The 19,681-nt window shown below is 42.9% G+C and overlaps 2 protein-coding genes across 2 annotated transcripts in view; one reads left to right on the plus strand and one right to left on the minus strand.

Annotated features, from left to right (window-relative positions):
- Positions 1-15,156, plus strand: part of LOC139050591 (venom metalloproteinase antarease-like TfasMP_A) — a 38,052-nt gene extending 22,896 nt beyond the window's left edge. Inside the window, exons 8-13 of the mRNA XM_070527154.1 lie at positions 68-117; positions 4,116-4,224; positions 4,296-4,433; positions 7,476-7,641; positions 12,094-12,204; positions 14,694-15,156. Of these exons, the coding sequence (XP_070383255.1) occupies positions 68-117; positions 4,116-4,224; positions 4,296-4,433; positions 7,476-7,641; positions 12,094-12,204; positions 14,694-14,741 (622 nt within the window). The 3' untranslated portion in view covers positions 14,742-15,156. The remainder of the gene's footprint in view (positions 1-67; positions 118-4,115; positions 4,225-4,295; positions 4,434-7,475; positions 7,642-12,093; positions 12,205-14,693) is intronic.
- Positions 1-19,681, minus strand: part of LOC139050657 (venom metalloproteinase antarease TserMP_A-like) — a 265,847-nt gene that overhangs the window by 110,636 nt on the left and 135,530 nt on the right. The window lies entirely within an intron of this gene.

Raw genomic sequence — 19,681 nt, forward strand, 5'->3', positions numbered from 1 at the left:
GTGCTTACTGAACTAATGCGCGTTTTCTCCATTCCCATTTCTGAGTCGTTGTCGCCGTTCTTTGCAGTCGGGACATGTCCTCCACTCAGGGCGGTCTTTTCGACAAGGAGATAGCAGGTAAGAAGAATCGCTTAACTGTCAGTTGTGTCTCAAAGGGCAGCGATTTAAGCGAGCCGAAATGGGTCAGTGTTGACCAACATCCGCGAAAGTTTGTTCAACATCAAGTAGGGTTGACGACAGGCTCTTCCTACAGAATACTTGTCTTCCGAGCTCAATTTATTCATTCAGCTACACACTGCGAATAGCAAAATAAATCCTTGTGATGTGTACCTGACAGCTATACGATAGCCAGCCAAGATCACAAGAATACAAAAACAAACATACCCAAAGGCACAGTTAATTAAGACATAGTTAATTAAGGCACTCGAACCCATGACCTCTAGTTTTAATTGGGTCGAAGTTAATAAGGCACGGTTAAAAAAGATATACTTAATTAAGGCTCTCAAACCAACAACCTTTAGTGGGAGAAAGCAAGTAAGAGGAAGTAACAACGCATTCCAGTGAGAATGTCAAGCAGTTTCATGAATGTCTTGTGAGTGCACGGGCTTTCGCCTTCGCCCTACTTGGCATATGCTAAAGTGTCTGTCAACTTTTATTTTATCAAGAAGGCTTCGATTTTTCTCTAGATGGTGGTAGCGCACTTCTATGTTCAGTCGCCCCGACTGTATTGCTCCCCCTCACTAAAGTTGAACCTTATTTCATTGCTACCGATGGCTGAACCTCACCCGATGACTTCGACTCGTTTCTTCAATGTCAGAATATCTCTGTTTTATTCATCTACTTTAACTAGAATGCTGTCGTGTTAAGAGAGAAGCTCAACTGACTCTTCAATTCGATTCACCGTTTTCGTTGCCTAAGAGCGAGGACGTCAACTCTAGCTACAAGTGGGAGAAGAAATAATCTTTTGGTTCATTTCATTTAGCTTTCTATCAATCTTTGAAATGTGGGCACGAACTGTTCCCACAGCACCTGTGTTCTTTGCTGCAGTGCACTATGTAAGTGAATATACCATGGATTGCTTATACTCGTTTTTCCACGTAACTTGAACCAAATTTTAAGACTATGCAAATGCCACGTATCTGGACAAAACCATGGTAACGTTGTTTGCCGTCGCTTGGAGGCACCCAAAGTATTTTAATACCATTCTACTAGATTATAGGTAATAAATATCCAACTTCTCAAGTGCTATAACTAAATTAAAAGTGTGAATGAGAAATTTGTAGGGCACCATGAAAAACACCTGGTCCAGCTTTCTGTTGCCTAATAGGTGCTACATAAAACTGCTTTTCCAAGTATGAGAGAAGCCCGTGAGAACACGCAGGCTGCCGCGAGCGGTCTCGAAGAACACTCGGAAAAACACTTTCATGTAACACGTATTAAGCAGCAGAAAGCTGGAACGTGAGCTCTTCATGGGACTTTTCGCATTCACGTTTTTCATTTATTAATAACAACTGAAAATTAATAAAGCAAAAATTAGACATCCGCCCAAACGTAGCTAAGTGCTGCAAAGGAAACCCATACGGGTTCACCGAAAGAAAAGCCACACAGTTCAATAAAAATTCGTCCTAGTCCGGGACGAACACTTTCATTGCTGAGTCCGACCACCGATCAACCTCGTAAGCGACCGAAAGATCCAAATAAGGCTAGTCGTTTTAAAAGCCACTGTCGTTAAAAGCAATGCAGAGGCGTCCGCTACTATACTACCCTGAACCCATCCGCAATATCGACACAACGGTCTGCTATTGTGATTTAAAGTCCTATGTGAAAAATCTGCAACGTGAAAGTGTCGTGAGCGAAGCTACTGAAGCTAAGTTTGTGTTTGGTTTCCTAGTTCGCGGCTTCACCAAAGACACCAGAAACACAGACTCGACCGTTAGGTTTTGCAGGTGGGAAAACAAAAGTTCTGCAACTTCAGTAGCACGTGCAACAGCTATACCCTGCGAAATCACTGGATGACAACTTGAAGTTCAAGTTTTGAGGTTTGAAAAGAATTAAAGCTCTTTCAATTTTGGTTTCCTTCATCCGGTATTGAAGTCAACCTTACGGGTTTCCGCAGAACTATTACATCAAATTCTTGTCTTTGCTTCGATTTGTGAAGAAATTTGAGTTCACCCTGCCATCTGCTAGTCGCCTGATTGGCTCAGATGGTAGAACGGCTGCCCCAGAAAGCCGGTCGTCCCGGGTTCGTGTCCCGGGCCAGGACGAATTTTTCTTCAACTGCGACGCTTTTCTTTCGAGGAATGTAGCACTTGGCTACATTTGGGTGGATGTCTCATCTTCTATTTATTATAAGAAGCCAACAAACACTGACACCAAGGACAACATAGGGGAAATTACTTGTGCTGAATAAATGAAATAAAGAAACGATAAATAATGGAAGTTAATGCGAAGGTTGTGGGTTCGGTTCCCACCTGCGGCAAGTTGTTTTTTCATCCACTTTAATTTCCATTATTCATCGTTTCTTTATTTCATTTATTAAGCACAAGTAATTTCCCGTATGTTGTCCTTGGTGTTAGTGTTTGTTGGCTTCTTATGATATGACTAATAAAATCGGGCCCCTCGGTTAACCCCCTTTTCTTCTCCTTCTTTTTATTAATTAATTCTGTCCACCTTGCGGGTTTTCGAAGAACTATTGCGTCAAACACTTGATAAATTTATTTATTAATTTATGCTAATTATGTAATTCTGTGGAATTCAAGAAATAATCTGGCTATCCTAAAGTGACGGCAAGCAACATTACCTTGGTTCGGTCCATCTACGTAGCATTTGCATATTTTTAAAGTTTGGTTCAAGTTACGTGGCACAACTGCTTTGAAAAGCATATTTAGCCCCAGCAAACAAGGACAGAAGGGAGACGACACCACAATGCACTATTTTACTATTTTACGATTATGCCATTCATCGATAAATTTTCATTTTTTCACGCACTCAAAAAGCAGCGAAACGAACACTTCTTATTATGTCCTACTTTTTGCCGTCTGAGTTCACTTCAATACCAGATGAAAGGAACCAAAACTGAAAAAGGTTCAATTCTCTTCAAACTTCAAAATTTGAAATTCAAGTTGTCATCCAGTGACTTCGTGGGGTTTTGCTGGTGCACGCGCTCCTGAAGTTGCAGAACCTTTGTTTTCCCACCTACAAAACCTAACTGTCAAATCTGTGTTTCTGGTGTCTTCAGCGAAGCCGTGAACTAGGAAAACAAACACAAACTTTGCGCAGCTTTGCTCACGACACCGTCACGTTGCAGATTTTTCACGTAGAACTTTAAATCACATTAGCCAACCGCCGTATCGATATATCGGATAGGTTTAGAATAGTAGTAGCGGTTGGCTCTGAATTATTTCTTTACCACCTGTTGTTTTTAAAACGACTAGCTCCCGTTAGCTCTTTCCGTCGCTTTTCTGGTTGGTCAGTGGTCGGACTCCGCAAGGAAAGCGTTTGTTCTCTCGCTCTTTCTCGAGCTCTTCCGTGCGCTCGTTCGCCCGCTCAATATCCCGCCCTCGTTCGTTCATTCGTTACATTGGCAGTCATATGCGATGGTACCCGCCCATTTTTTTTACACTTTCATTTCTATCTAGGCACGCAGACATTTCTATATACTCCATCTCTAAATGAAGACGGTGGCAGCGACCAGGAATCCTGTGGTTTTCAGCAGAGCATCATATCTACTATGCCACGTTGTGGCAATAATACGTAATATTGGTCTATTTAATATAACAAGGCTGAACGTTTCTGGCACAATTGCATAACAAAGAAAGAGGCACAGGAAGGATGACACCTCCGCGCGTAGAAATATGTGTTACAACGAGTGTAATTGCCATCTTCTTGACCCTTCAAGTCTGCTGCAGGGAGAAGGTATTTCTCGAAGACTCAGGTAGTTCCAATTAACGCGATCCTGCTTAAGCTGAAACCACTCTGTACCTGCAATTTTCTTGACCTTCAGCATACTTCCTGTTCTGTTTTATAGTGTTTTTGCCTTGCTTCGCCCTGGTGCCTATACTGTGCTCTCCACTTGAAACATGTCAGAGGAAATGAATTTGACACATCTGCCACAGGACTTGCAAACGTCGCTGGGGTGTGTACTAATCAGAGAGTGGCTATGGGAGAAGACACCGCTCCATCCTTCGAGGGCGTCCTCACAATGGCTCACGAGCTCGGCCATTCGTGAGTACTTGATTACTATTATCTCCAGAAAACATGTGCAAGCAGCGGATAATTATGCTTTTGCGACGCAGGCTTGGAGCACGGCATGACCCGCGGGGATCATCAGAGTGCTCGTGGAAACATGGCTTCCTGATGAGTTACAAAGAAGGCGGCACGAATAAGTACCGGCTTTCCCCATGCAGCATGGATCAGATAAGGATTACCGTAGAGTAAGGCCAGAAACTAATTTTCTTTGCGCAGAATTACATGCAGTAATACCGGCGACTTTAAGCTGCTACACATCCCAGAGAGCAGAGAGCAGAACAATCATAGCTGCAGTGAAGACGCATAAGCTATTCAACTATTGCATACATTCGGTGACTTACTCATGATTATGTATTGAGGTCGTTTTTGGCAGCTGTGTTGATAACGCCGGCATTGGAATAAGCTTGGCGCAATTACGGCGAAATTCTTTGTCGAGCAGCAAGCTCATGCCTTACCCTTCTATCAGCGCGACACTAAAGTCATCGAAACCAAATTCAAGTGACTTTCCGGGACACGCTAGTGTAGTGCCTTCTGGTGGCGTACACTAAAGCGGCGAGTTTGTTACCGCGATCCAATGTGCAGTATTCCCCTTGTCCAACGGTGGGTCACGGGTGAGTCATGCTCCTTTGTTACTTTCTCGAGGTTCAGAGTGAGGGTGCCACCACGCGTTCAATCAGATCGTGAGGGGAAAGAGCACTAAGACCTTCCCTCCTCCACTGATTTGCAGGAAAGATGTCATTTGCGTTCTTTAAGAAAGCCCTGCGAAGTCGCACAAGGTGAATAACCAATGCGACCTGCCCATGATCGATGTCGCAGTGAACACGCTTGGCAAATTCATGCTCACGTTCCGATACCGCGCGCAAGCCTTAAAAAACAATAAGAAACATTTTTTTTTAGTTTCAATCATTTCTGGCAATTTTTTTCATAATAAACACAAAACGCTATCTATGTGGACTGCCACTGCCATCCCTTTTTACCATTATTAATTACAATGACACAGGCTTTGAGACCAGAAAAGCATGCCTAAATTTTATATTCAACTGCTAGACGAAAACTCATATGTGGTGAAGAAACATACTGGTGCTAAGAAAACATGCACTCACCAAAAATAAAAGACAAATTAAGAACAGGACGTTTCAATCAAGGGGCCCGTCACAATGAAGATATAAGCCTGTGCGCGCGGCTACGTATGGGTGAAGTGGCGCAGCGTGCGGGTGTATATCTCGGAAAGATTACCCCGCGTCCCGCTTATCATGCTTCTAGCTTGACTGGCTGTAGTAAGATTCTAAAAGCAAACGGGCAGATAGTGTTTCTCGGTGGCGATGAGGGCTGCCGAGTCCCAGTCAATGCCGTGTCCCGTTAGTTCGCGATGTTCCGCCAGGGCGTTCGCGGCTGCGTGGTCCTCGGCGACGTGTTACAAATTTTTGTGCGACAGCCACTTCATCCCTGACGATGGGGCAACCTATCCGAAAACCTGTGGGGCACACATGTCTTGGGCATGTCAAATCGTGGTCATGTTTAGATGGCCTTCAATGAATTGGAGAAAGGTGATGTTCGCTGTTGCTCCCATTCCGTTTCACGCACCGTTAGATGTAGGTTTCTTTTTTCTATACTGTGATACAAGGATTGCTGCGGGAATATTGAGGTAAGGAGTACTTCGGCTACCCCATTTTCTTACATTATGCAGCAAAAAGTAAAGTAATAAATGATTAAGCTAAAATTAATAATTAATTAATGGTATTGCAATTATTCAGAAAACGCCGCAAAGAAGAGTTCACGGAATGTCTATCCGTGCCTCTAACCGAATAGTATGTACACTTTGTCGTCCTCATTCATTGGTGCAAGAGTCCTGCACGTACTAAAGGGATGGTATGTACAAACGAATACCTCTGATAAAGTACCGTCCACAGCACAGAGCATAAGCGCTCTATAAGTGAACAGGACTACTTACCATATGCACTTATCTGTGTGTGCTCTAAAAAAAAAAAAACTCCGAGGACACCTAAGCACTTTTTATGAGTTGTGACTGCGAAATCATACATGTCCAATTGCACGGCGCTCAGCTGTCCTTCGACTTCTGCGCTGCGAGTAATGTACCATAGCGGTGCGTGCTGCCCGAGCCAGCAAAAAGCAGCTGCTTGCGGTGCCGACGCCGCATGTCACCAACGTTCTGCGTGACGACAGTACGAGGAAGCAGCAGCGGCCACCAAGGCTGGCAGGCACGCGCACCAAATAACCCAGTGGGGAGGGAGAGAGAGAGAGACGGACCGCGCGCGGGCTTCCGAGAGCGAGGGTGTCGGCGTACCGGCGGTGCCCTCTCCCCTCACGCAGCATCTGGCGCGCTATCGCTACAGCAGGTGTTCCCCTTCGCCCACGTTGCTCCGTCGAGGCGCGCTCGTGACGTGGCGTCGCAGCCAATGGAAATGTACCTGCCCTTTCCCTGCTACAGACAACAGACGCCGGCTTCTTCGCTCAATGGGCCATCTGAGGCTTTCGCATCAAAATTACTTTAAACATATGCTTGCCTTTTTATCGAGATTACTTGCTGACCACGGTCCAAGAGATTTTCGCATCACCAAAGGGCGCTTCTCCAAACTTCCTAGTTTTTTCGCTAACGTTCTTCCTTCTTATGCGTAATCTGAGCGCTCAAGAAGACCGTGGCAAACGTTTCCAATTCCATGATCACTGCAGTGATCAAGAGAAATAGAGCGGCGTAACCCGTACGGAAATCTACTTGCACATGAAAATTCCAGTTGAGGCCTGTGGATTATTGCATCTATCTGTAATGGGAAATTTGTTGTTATGTTAAATTCTCTTTGTGAGTCAATTTCATACAATAATTGTTTCGCTTTATCACGGTCTAACCACTTCTCCACAGAAGATTGTGTAGACGCTGCCTTTATGATATCCCGGCTGTCTAGTTTTATAAATAAATGTTGTCGCAAGTTAGCCGATATTGTACATGCCTCAATCTTGAACAGGAGGCACATACAAACTATAATAGTAAACATTGCCGTTGATAAATTTACTCTGCCTACTGTAGGCCACTGAAACCTCGCATTTACCGAATGTTGGATAATATATACAGGAAAGCTCCTTACTTTATCCAAATCTTTATTGGCTGCCTACGCCGCTTTTATATCACGGTGCATAGACTAGTGCTGACTACGGCGTCATATTCCTCGGCCTGAAGTACGAGAACACAACTTTCACATAATTATTTGCAGGAAGCTCCCGGATACCTGCATAACGGAATCTCCAATCATAATGAACTATATGACGAAACCTGATGTCATGCCGGGCCAAGTAATATCTGCAAATGAACACTGCAGATTGATCATGGCGAGAAGCTTGAAGCAGAAGAGGATCAGAAGCGAAGCTTACGCAGAAACGGTAAGACGTCTCCATGGCATAATTCAAGGCTGTCCAGATACACTAGACAAGACGTCAGCCCAAATTAGCCGATCACTACGCCAACGCAGGCGCTGAAAGCCCCGTCGATCGACTGGCTTAATTCTCGCTTTGTATTTCAAGTGGAAACGAGTATTTAGACGTATCTAGAATAATGACTCCGCAATAGGTGTCTGACAGCAGTAGAGGTAATGCATAAATATAAAACAAATAGTTATAAATCGTTAGGCAGCAAATTATGCTAATCTCAGCTTGTCAAAGTGAAAAATAGTCCCATTTACTCGTAAACAGTCAAATTCTGATTTTTCCTACTCAATAAACAACTCTCCAGTGGCTCTGGCGTAGTCATACTAGGGACGTTCCAAGATAAGTTTCGTCATTTCCCTTTTTATTTTTCGAAAGAGAAAGGGGTGCACCAGGTGAAACAAATAACCGCCATAAGAATCCACGCCCGCTGCTGCGCGGAAGAAGAGAAAGTATAGCAGCAGACTGGCGTACCCGATGTTACTGGAATACAAATCACGATGGCAGACAGAAATGCGCTGAGACCGTGGTCGCCAATGGAAGTGCGTGCTGTTATCCGGTATGAAAGGGCACGTAGGACGCGTGTGTTCACCATTCAAGAACGTCTACGATTGTGTATGGTGAAGAGGTCGTGTATCGTCAAATGGTTGGTCACTCGTGCTGCATGTTCAGTGAAGGAAGGCAGAGTGTGGAGGATAATGGGAGTGATTGGGATCACCCGGTCTTTAACCCCGATCTTGCCCCATTGTACTTTCACCTGTTCCCTGCACTCTCGAGGCGTCGCTTAGTTTTACCACAGTGGTTTCTTCAAACTGATTGCATGCTACGACAAATGTCTCAATGTTGCTAACGTCGACTATGTGGAAAAATAGTGCAAGGTGTATATTATATGATGTCATGGCGTATTTTTCTTTTTTCGAAGGGGGGGGGGATAATCTTTCCGTGTGAAAATTCATGACGAAACTTACTTTCGGAACACCCCTCGTATAAGTACATCGGCTTAAATCTCACGTCTAATCTTTCATGGAAAACCCATATCATGAGCATATGTGCAAAGGCATCCCAAATGCTCGGTTATTTACGTCGAAACATTCATCACTCATCCGCTAGCACAGGCAAATTAGCTTATATAACCTCCGTTCCTCCGCAGCTGGAATTCGCCTCATCAGTGTGGTCACCTCATTAGGATTATTCAATTTCAATATTAAGAGCAGTACAAAACAGAGCCGCCAAATAATTCATTTTATCCAATTACGACCGCCATTCCAGCGATACTCGAATAAACGTAGGCTCATCCCTTCAAGCATTATGTACCCGTAGAACAATCGCTCTGTTTTGTCTGATAAACAAGTACATTCATGACAGTACGCAACACGAATATCCCCTTGTAACCCCACCACTACCTTCTATACGTCTTCACAATCATTTCGGCCTCACATGAATATTCGGTAGAACCAAAGTTTTTAATTCCTCAGCGTTGCCACCAGCCATTGCACTCTAGAATGATCTTCCTGACAGCCTTGTTTCCATCCCTAATCATGAAACATTCCACGAGAGTTCATACCCTTACTTCTTGTAAAGTTCTCTTTAATATTGTGTACAATATTTTCGCAGTCATTAATATAATTCTTTGTTCGTCTTATGCTCCATGCAATTTTGTTATATTTCTTCCTCCATCCCTCAGTGCTCCGACTGGGAGCCTGTGAAGTATAAATAAATAAATAAACAAATAAATAAATAGATAAGTCTTCCATTGAAGGAATTTGGAGCGGCGTTTTTCTAGCACACTTCAAAATAACAATGAATCACGATGGATAATGCGGAAATGGAGACCGTATCGGCCACATTGTTACGTAATGGGTCAAACGGACGTTAAAGGCAAAAATAATGAAAATTTATAGCCATATATTTATTAAATTAAGTTCTCTCTTGAAATAGGCATATATATTTCGTGTAGTTAAAATGTCACTCATGAAAAGGGGAAGTATCGAGAACTAACATAGGCGCATTATGTTACAAACATAACCGCTATGATTAATAACATTACCTCTATCAGGAACACTATACTCAATAAAAACAAAACCTCAACAGCGAAAATTTACAGATTTGGCTTTTGTCTACTCTTGAAATGTGGCGCAAGCCGACAGAGTCAAAGCGAATATAAGTTCACAGAGTAGTGTTCCAATGGGGAGACAAGAGTAGTCTGAAGTAACTTGTGGAACTCTGAAACTTTATTCAAAACTGAGTGGTACCTAATGCAGTTCAGCTTCGTCTTGTTCCTATTTTCTATCGTGATCATTTTCCTTCTCGAAGTTAGACCCGTACATAAACTTAGCTCATTTTACGAGCTGGATAATCTCGGTGGGTACATTTCTCGTCATTTATTATCGCTGCTTCCTATTTTCGCGTAGTTAGGATATTTGTCAAAAAGATTGTAAACTACTTTTCAATATGTTAGTTTTACTTAAATAGTGCTGATAGTCTTCTAATAATAAAGGCTAAATCACCATTAACGCCAAAACAAAGTAAGAAAATGTTGAGGGTTGCGATTAAGCCCTTATATAATTTGTAAATTTTTTGCGCTTAAGTTTTTATATTTCCTGAGCTAGAAAAAATTTTTGCAGCAATGTCTTGACGTTTACGGTGGCCATGCGTCTCTATTTGGAAAGTGGCGGCTGAACTGCATAGGCTCAAGTTGCTATTTTCGTAATAAGACATTTCCCAAAAGCCTATGCAGGCCCTGACACATTTAACCCACCGTGGTTGCTGAGTGTTTATTGTGTGGGGCTGCTAAGCACGAGGTCGCTGGATATAATTTCGGCCACGGCTGCCGCCTTTCGATCGGGGCGAGATGCGAAAACATCCGTGTACGTAGACTTCGGTGCACGTTAAAGAAACCCATGTGGCACAAGCTTCCCGAGTGTCCCACTACGGCGTGCCTCATAATCAGATCGTGGTTTTGGTGCGTAAAAACCCCATAATTTAAGGCCCTGACACGTAGCATATAGAGGGTGTCCCACGTTACCGGTGTCATAATTTTAAAATATGGCACTGTCACGCAGCCGGAAAATCCAAAGTAATGTCGTTTGCCGAAATTTTTATATATTGCCTAACCACATAATTAGCTACTATGATTAGTTACTTCGCAAATATTATAATCAGAGCAAAATTGTCGATAAGAAAATTGTAGGATATTCATGAAATATTCCGAATCCTTCTTTCTGGTACTCAATACGTGCTACATAAAAGGTTTTTCTGGGCGTTAAATAAAACCCGCAACACACAAAGAAGCACTTTCCGGGTGCTTTGGTCGCCTTCTTTCAGTCTTGAAAAAAAAAAACTCTTATTGAGCACATATATAGGCAACTATAACATAGGGAATTTTTTATGATAGCCAACAATTTCCTGATTGACAGTTTCGTGGTGTATATAATATTTGAAATATTAGGTAAAAATAACTAATTCTGTAATTAGGCGAAATCCTAAAATAATCTAACATGCTCCGAGCGACGGCAAACATTATCTTGATTCTGCCCAGCTACGTGGCACTCGCATATTTTTCTTTAATTCGGGCACAACTTCTACACAGTTACGCAAGCTTTTCTTTGGGGAGCTATTAATAAACTATCTTAACACGCTCTCGTTCTGGCTCTACACATTTACATCAGCAGGCAGTGAGTGATCTAAGCTGACGATTGCTTTAGAATGTCAACGTCAAATTCAGAAAAAATGGCACAAATCAAAATTTTACCAACCTACTACACACCATTCTAGCTGCAGGCGGCTCCATTGTTGCATAATCAAAATCGGTAGCCTGAACCTTGTTGCACTCATCTGTAATTACTAGCACGCTGATCTGACCTGAAAAATGCCTCTACGCCGCTTTTGTAAGAAATTCGCAGCATCACGCATTATGTTATTCACATAGAGGTAACTAACGAACAGCGTTGAAAATTAAGATTGCAAAATTATGTGTTTTTGGTAGCGTACCTTGTATCAGAGCGAATACGATTTCAGATTAATGATTGCTCAAAAGAGGCAATGCACTTGTTGAAAACAAGAACCCTTGCGCCTACCACATGCGGCTTCCACAGTGGATTGGTGATCCACCTTAAGAAGTTCCGGCTATTTTTGTCTGTCACAAACAGGTAGTTTTTTGAGAAAGAACAGAAAGAAATAATCTTGAAAATTTTCAAGCAAAGTTTTTCTGTGATGCCACTGAGATATCCGTATACACCAATTTGCAGTGATGTTTTGTGTGCGGCCTAAAGAACTAACAATGCTAATATTAATTTTAGCCATTGTTCAGCTTTATCCCTGCGCGCTTTGCTCTCTCTTCTTGGCTTTTTAATATATCATTCTTTACGGCTAGAGCTGTTCTTTATGCAATTGTACACTTCTTTATCCCAGCTGCCAGATCTTGCACGCGAGTGTAAGATGAAGTGCTGCTACAGGGTAGGCCGTCAAAGGTGGTGCCTAAAAGTGGATATTTTGGAAGGTATGGTATGCACAGAGGGAAACGTAAGTATCTCAGTGTTATTCTCCCAGGACAATGTTTTCTAAGGAACAATTTTATTACGACTGCGAAGAGCAAAGTTAAAAGGCACGCCGACTGTGTCGCACGATTTAATTCACTCCGTCTATATCATAGAGTTATACTGTATCAGCTTCAAGGCAAGCCTTACCTTTAAAAAAAGGAATATTTCCACCTATACAACGCTATGTGCAAGCTATATACGTGAACATATACGTGAACTATGTGGAGGCTACATAAAATCACACAGCCGACTGCAGCGATTCCTTCGGTTATGAATTCATTTACTGCGACAGCAGCATTCCTCCACAGTGAAAATAAGAAGCTAACAGCGCTAAAATTGGTGTCTTGTGATTTTTATGCACAAAATGGTGCAATTTTTCAACAAAAAGAATAAGTATTCACATAATTTTAGAGAAACATATTTTTTTGCTTTTCTATGAATTTTAACATCGTGAGGTGACCTTTGGGGTGTAATAAGTTGCTATAAGTCAAGTGAAACAGTCCTATTTTGTGATTTCGCCATTTAGAACGACAATGCCTGGACGCCCACCTGCCCGATGTGTCCGCAGCGTTGTATTTGAAATAAACTTCAAATGTAAAGGTTCCACACACAATGCTCTCAAATGAGTGTGCTTCTTTAAATCAATGTTGCGGTCACCACTGATCAGCGATTCTCTTCATATGTGTATGTGCTCAGAAGAAAAATCTTGATGTAGTCGACGGATGTTTTTGGTGATGCCTACACATTGGCGAGCAGCAATCTTGCCGCTATGCGCACGGCGCATGATATATTGATTTTAACACTTTCAGCGGGGCTCTATATATATCGAAAGTTAAATATCCCATTCCAATGAAGTCGTTGCCGTCTTCGTAGCGTGTGTGATACGTCGGCACCTAGTCAGTAGTTGCTGCTTTAATGACTGCTGGCCTTTTAGCCGCGGTGAGCTGTTTTCAAGGCCCGGGTTGGGAATTATCGACCTCGGAAACCATAACTTCTTGTTTTTGTGATGAGCAGGCTGTGTCACGAATTCAGTGGGTACTGTCGGCCTTTCAATGAACGTCTTTCAGTCAACGCTTTCGCGTTCGGTGCCATGACGCGCTGGCTATGCGCCGCTCTTCAATGAACCTGTCGCCAACTTGGGTCACTGAGTATGTGCTACTGGGCGTGCGGAGAGCGAGGGAACGATTCTCAGTGTTCGCAGGCACCGCCACGCAATGCTTCTTATCTCGGAGGCCATGCGCGGACTTCTTGGCATCGCCACAAGATGGTGCAGTGTGTTCAGAAAGAAACGCGAGAGAGGATTGCGGTTGCCGCATGCGCCTTTCTAAGCGTTCGCACACAGTGGCGCGCCATGCATTTCAGAGGCCAGGCGCAGGTTTCGCGGCGGCGCCGGTAGATGGCGCCGAATGTTCTTAGGGTAGCGTGAAAAAGGAATCCCGCTGCAGTACGCGCCTCATACGTAACTCGTTCCGACGGTGGCACGGTGTGTTGACGGTGTGTCACTACGTTGATTCAATGCTAAGCGCATTACCATTGACAGTCACCGTGAGATGGATTCCATCGTTTCTTTTTCTTCAAGTGCAGTTTTATTATTATTATTGCTCTGAGTGTATGATAAATGCAGTGTACATACATTGCTTGCAGTTTCCGAACATATATTGCTTTAGAATACCGCACTGACTTCGCAAGTCACTTTTTCCTTGACCCGATGTGCAATATAACCGCAAAAAAAAATATTTTGTTGGGCCTGTCACACGATTGTGACATCAAAAAAATAAATTAATTAAATTGGAAGAATGCCCACCTAAACGTTCCTTATTCGGTCTCAAGCTGATACGTCGACAGAGTAGTGCAGAAGCTGAGTAGATTATTAGGAGAGGGAAGGGGTAAAATTAAATTAAATAACACACGCTCCAATGATGCTAAAGCTCTGAAACGCAAGAGCAACTAAACATACGGTTATCTCATAATGTCACAATAAGCGATGCTGCAAACCTTGCTTTAGAGTTTTGTCCCAGTATACGAGCTAATAATGTACGCAACAAATGCAGCAACAACAAAGAACAATTATATGTTGCTAGAATTAATGGAAGAATTTCAGATATCGTGCTAAATGTGAATCTGTGATCAATATTGTAAACTAGCCACTTCTCAGTTTAGAGTTACTAGCGCAGTTAATGATCATTGCCATTAAAAAACGGTGTGTATACTACAGCAAATGTACTTTAAAATGAAGGTCAAACTTTTGCACTTCTCACCATGAGGCTTCGAAACATGACAACTTACCTAATTTCAAATAATAATGAGCACCTACACTGTCAGATTTATTTGAATATAACTGTAAATTGCATAGTAGATTCTTTATCTTATGCTTGTATCTAGGAGGTATTGCAAAGAACAGTTCATTCTGGAATCATTTGCATGTGTTTTAATATAACTAAACGAATATACGGACCATGCTTCTTTTTCCAGACATGCAGAAGAGGTGTTTGTGGAAAGCATGGCACGGCAGAAAAATAACTATTAAGAGAAGAGGTCTGGAGTTTATGGACCGAGGTTGGAGCTCAATCTTTGGTGCTGTTTCCCCAAGCATCCTTCTAATGGCAACCGATGTTCCTTTGCTTGAGAATTAGCACAATATTCGGTTAGTCGTGCATATAATACAAAAGAAGTGTTAATATTGAAATGAATTGTATGCAGCCAATACGACAAAAACAGTTTTTTTTTTGTCTATGTGGAACTACGGAACATCTTCACCCTAAAAACTTTAGTACCTGACTGGAATAAATGAAAAAAACGTCGTATTATGCTCGAAGTCGTACGTTATGCCATGCAATACACGATAAATATGACTTTCTCATTAATAAAATGAATATCTAAGCTGATCTGTATGACTATCATGCGAATGGTGTGAACACAAATAAATACAAGAACATTCGTGACAATTTTGTGTTCTCTTGTTCTTAGTGCCTTAACACTTGGGCTACTTGAAACCTTTTTGTTTCTGTACCTGTGGCTAGTTAATCTGGTGCTCGGAATTTTTCGCAGGCTGTAATGAAAAGAATAACTTTCTTTGGGTGATAATGTAACAACGCCTATTATCAGATTTGTGACAATTACGGAATAAACAATCATATATATATTGTTTATGAAGTCGTCCTTGCCCTCCTGAACTTCACTCAGCTGGTTCAAAGCATGTGGAGCACAGTGTTTTAAGGTATCTTTTTTTTTTCAAAAATAGGCAAGGTTTAGCGTTTCAAGCACTTAATTAACTGCAACGAAAACGATAATAAAGCAAACCTCTTTGTCAAATCACTTCTTTCTTGCAATGCTCTTCCGTAATAAAGTTTAGCACAAACTTAAGTGGCGGATGCCCACTGTGCTGCCGCATTTAAAGAAAAAATAATGTATGGTTTTCCAAAGCCAACCGGAACAAAATTTCCCTTTGACTAAATTATCTGCGAATCAGTATTATATTCATATAAAATTATCCTAACAAAGTTGTGAGACTAGTAATTGTTTCATCTTCTTGTGAATACATTTCAGTAACACCGAAGTTGACGACGTGTGCACCTGGTGGTTAGCGACATAATGCAGAACACCAGATGATGGCATCCGAGATTTTCAGCACACCGCGGGTGCTACTTAATCTCAGAGGTCATGCCGAAGAGCTGCGCTGGTTCTTATTATTATATGCTTTGCGTTATTTCTGGCGAGTGGCAGTGGTGGCGCGTTGTTCTCTTTTCAGTTTCAGTATCAAAATAGTTTATTTCACGAGCTTTTGGTGATGTATCCAATGCTGTCTCAAGCATATAACTTTTCACGGATGCGCCTCTGTGGCTATACTATCTGAAACTTCGCTTTTTACGCAGTCAAAAATTTTGTTGTAGTTAGACATTAAATCTAGACCGAGGCATCTACCTAACAGCAGGCCAACAATATAAAGCGGGTTTCTTATATGCAATCTGTCAGCTGCATGTCAACCAATATTCGCCTTTATGAAACGTGAACTTTCCGAACCTTTCCTCAGAACTCATTTGCAGAAGCATGCAGGCTAAGGACGGTTAGGAATGAAAGCACTTGAAACAGTAAAAAATGTAGGTGAATTTTCAAAACTCAAGCCAGATATCTAGTGATCACGAGTATGTTAATGAGGAAAGCTTCCAGTTGGATGAAACGTTTTCACACGACACTTTCCTTCACCAGGGCCCTGACAATGACATCATTTACTAATGGTGTTATACCCACAATCTAACACAAGTCTACGGCACCTAAAAAAGCTAACTCGTGATGCCGAGGAGATGGTTCATTACGGCTCTCTTCCGGTTAAAAAATGTGGCTTGCACAATCCTTTGAACCTAGTTAGTCGTTTCTGAAACGCCAAAAATGGAGCAAAAATTAGGCTCCTTCACTTCTGAAAACAAGCGCAATAGTATCTCCAGAGCACTGCCATGATTCTAAATGCTAACGAACTAAGCCACGGTGAGGCATTCAGCGGAGACCAATTGTAATTGGATACCCATGGTAATAAACACATTCCTGACAACTCTCTCGAATTTATTGTAAGCTTAACGATTGTGGACTCGTTTTACAATTTCACGAATGTTGCACGATGTTTCAAGGAAAAATGCTGTTCGCGAATAAGTTCAGCTCATCGGTCTCACAGTCTCCCGTTGGAAATTTTCCTATGGTGAAAAGATGCAACAGGGGCGCTTGCTTCGAGGAAGTTGACTCATGCAAGTTCCTGAAACGGGTTAAATGCGCTACAGCAAATTCACCGAAAGGCTTACATAAAGAGGCATTCGCTGCTTGAACGTCTGGCCTGTTCGAACTTTGCTGTGGCTACTCGTGCGCTGTGTCTAGAACTAAGCCATTGCTAATAAAGTACGTACTTTTCTAGGCTTTTCTTTCGAGGAACCCGTATGGGATTCCTTTGTAGCAATTGCTACGAACGGGTGGATGTCTCATTTTCCCTTTATTCATAAAGTACGTACGTATCCCACCAAAGACATGTGAGCAAGGAAAGCCCTAAATAAATTAGTGCAACATCCACCCTTCGCTGGGTATTTGTCTGAAGAACTCTCAATTTTATTTTTCACAGGTTGGCGGGCATGTACACCTACATACCCGCCAACACAAAAAGCTATGCGCAAAGACATCAAGTCATAGAAAGATGTATGCAAAGACCGCATGGTTTTACTTGTCGGTAGCAAGTTATCATCTATGAGTCCCTAAAGTTAATCAGCAATGGATATTAATTACACGCCTCGTTTGGCTAAGGAGCGTAATTTGCGACGCACAAGCAAGGAATCTTCTAAGCTTTGGCAAAGCTACAGATTTATCGTAGAGATCGATTGCGTTTTGCGAAAACATACTGCACATTCTCATTTCTTTCCTGGTGGGGTTGGAGCAGTCTTACTTGCGCTTTATAACATGGTCCGTACACTTTGGAGGATTGGTTGGCTTTTGTTAGTCTCCCAGAAAAATCGGGAGAGTTTCCAGGTTTGCACATGGTTCCAGCTGTGCACACTATGTTGCGACCTTGTTCTATTTTTGGTGCAACTTCCTCCTTACTATAGTGCTAGATGGCGATGAGTTTGGTTCCAGTGTTATGGCATCTCGTGCTCATGAACAGCTTTTGCGCAGAGGGAAAACTCGGTGACAAGCGCGGTCGCTTTGCGGACGAGTGCATCTAGACAAGTGATGTCTTGGCTGCGTAGGTTTGTATAGAATGAAGCGGTATGAGCCTTCGAATAGAAGATGAAGAAGCGCGGGAACCGGGGGGACAGAAGAAGAGAAGAGAGAAGTGAGAAATAAATGTAGACGAGATGGACGCCAGTTCCACAGCAACGCTTTAAGTCTACTGTGTCCTTTAATTAGGAACGCTACAATATTTTGGCGCAGCCGACAACTGACTCCAACATGTGGGTGACATTTTTCCTCGAGGAGACCTCCGCAGAGAAGATCATCTTTTCGAGATACCAAGCTCAAGACGAACCAGCGGTGGAACTACCTCGCGAACTCAACTCGGCAGACCTCGTGAACCTGGTTTTAGAGAAGGCTTCCATAGACATTGCTGAACTACGTCGGAAGGGTGCGGTGAAAGTGAACTTGCGTCTGGCGATCTTCGACGAATTAGTTCTTGAACCCATGCGTCGAAAGGACACTGCATCACGGTCTTCGACAGAAGAGGTGAGCCTCGTTTTGAAAGCTCTTCAGCTACAACAAGAACAGATGGCGCAACAAAACCAACTGGTGACGTCACTTATAAGCTCTCTAAACGCTGAGAAGCCGGCGACTAAATTTGTCGAACCCGATACTTTCGACGGCAAGTCTTCAAGCCCAGAAAGTTGGCTTGAATTCTATGAATATGCCGCTGGGAAGAACAAATGGCACTCTAATGAGGACAAAATTACCAACATGCGTAGTTATTTAAGAGGTGTTGCACGTAAGTGGTACGATCTGCACATTATTGAAGATGTTGGCAACTCTTGGCACCAGTGGAAGGAAAAATTCTTGAAGACATTCCGAAGCAACCCAGTGCAAAGATGGGACGCCGCGCTCAATTTCAAATTCACGCAGGGCTCCCCCGTCGAGTATTTCTTTGAAAAACGCCGCCTTTTAAAGCTGGCCGAGCCTATGCTTCCTCCTTCTGCCATAGTAGCTCTAATAATGCACGGATTGCCCGCGGAAGTCCTGAAGATAGCGCAAGCACGATCACCTAAAACTATAGACGGGCTCTTGGAGTGCCTTCACGACATACCATCTACTTCAGACGAAAATATAACCGCTGGCTCAAGCAGTCGCTTCAGACGGACCGGCGCGGATTGGTCAAGCCGTAATCCGCGAGAACCGAGCCGCCTTGCAGGCAGTACAGAGAGCTTGGGTTGGCGTGCTCCCAGAGGTCGAGTGAATAACGTCGACAACGACCCTGTCCCCATACTTTCAGACGCTCAAGAGTCTCCGACAACAAAAAACTAATAAACAAGGGTGATCAGTCCGACCCGATGACCACAACTGAGACTGTTTATTTAACTTGCTCTAGCTTACTTCACATTCCTGTCAAAGTGGGAAATAGACATATGATGGCTTTGGTTGACAGCGGTGCTTCTGTGTCTATAATAAATGCCAAGCTGGTAGATTCAAGTCACCTGCATAGTGGAAGAGTACTACGGGTGCAAGGGTACGATGGAAAAGTGACAATGCATAATCAGTGGGCCTCAGTAAACATCGAGTTCCAAGGTCATGAAATAGAGAGTGACGTACTGGTGATAACGGGGGTGACGTACGACTTTCTGCTATCCAGACCAGACATAAAGAAACTAAAAATCAACGTATATTGGGACGATGCAGTTTTAGTGGAAGGACTATCAAGGGAAGAGACACAGCAAGATAGAAAAGATAACCTGCGAATTGTCAAGTGCGCGGAAGATATTGCAACGACCTACCCTGAACTGGTA

This window comes from Dermacentor albipictus, chromosome 10, assembly GCF_038994185.2.
Source record: "Dermacentor albipictus isolate Rhodes 1998 colony chromosome 10, USDA_Dalb.pri_finalv2, whole genome shotgun sequence".
NCBI lineage: Eukaryota > Metazoa > Arthropoda > Arachnida > Ixodida > Ixodidae > Dermacentor > Dermacentor albipictus.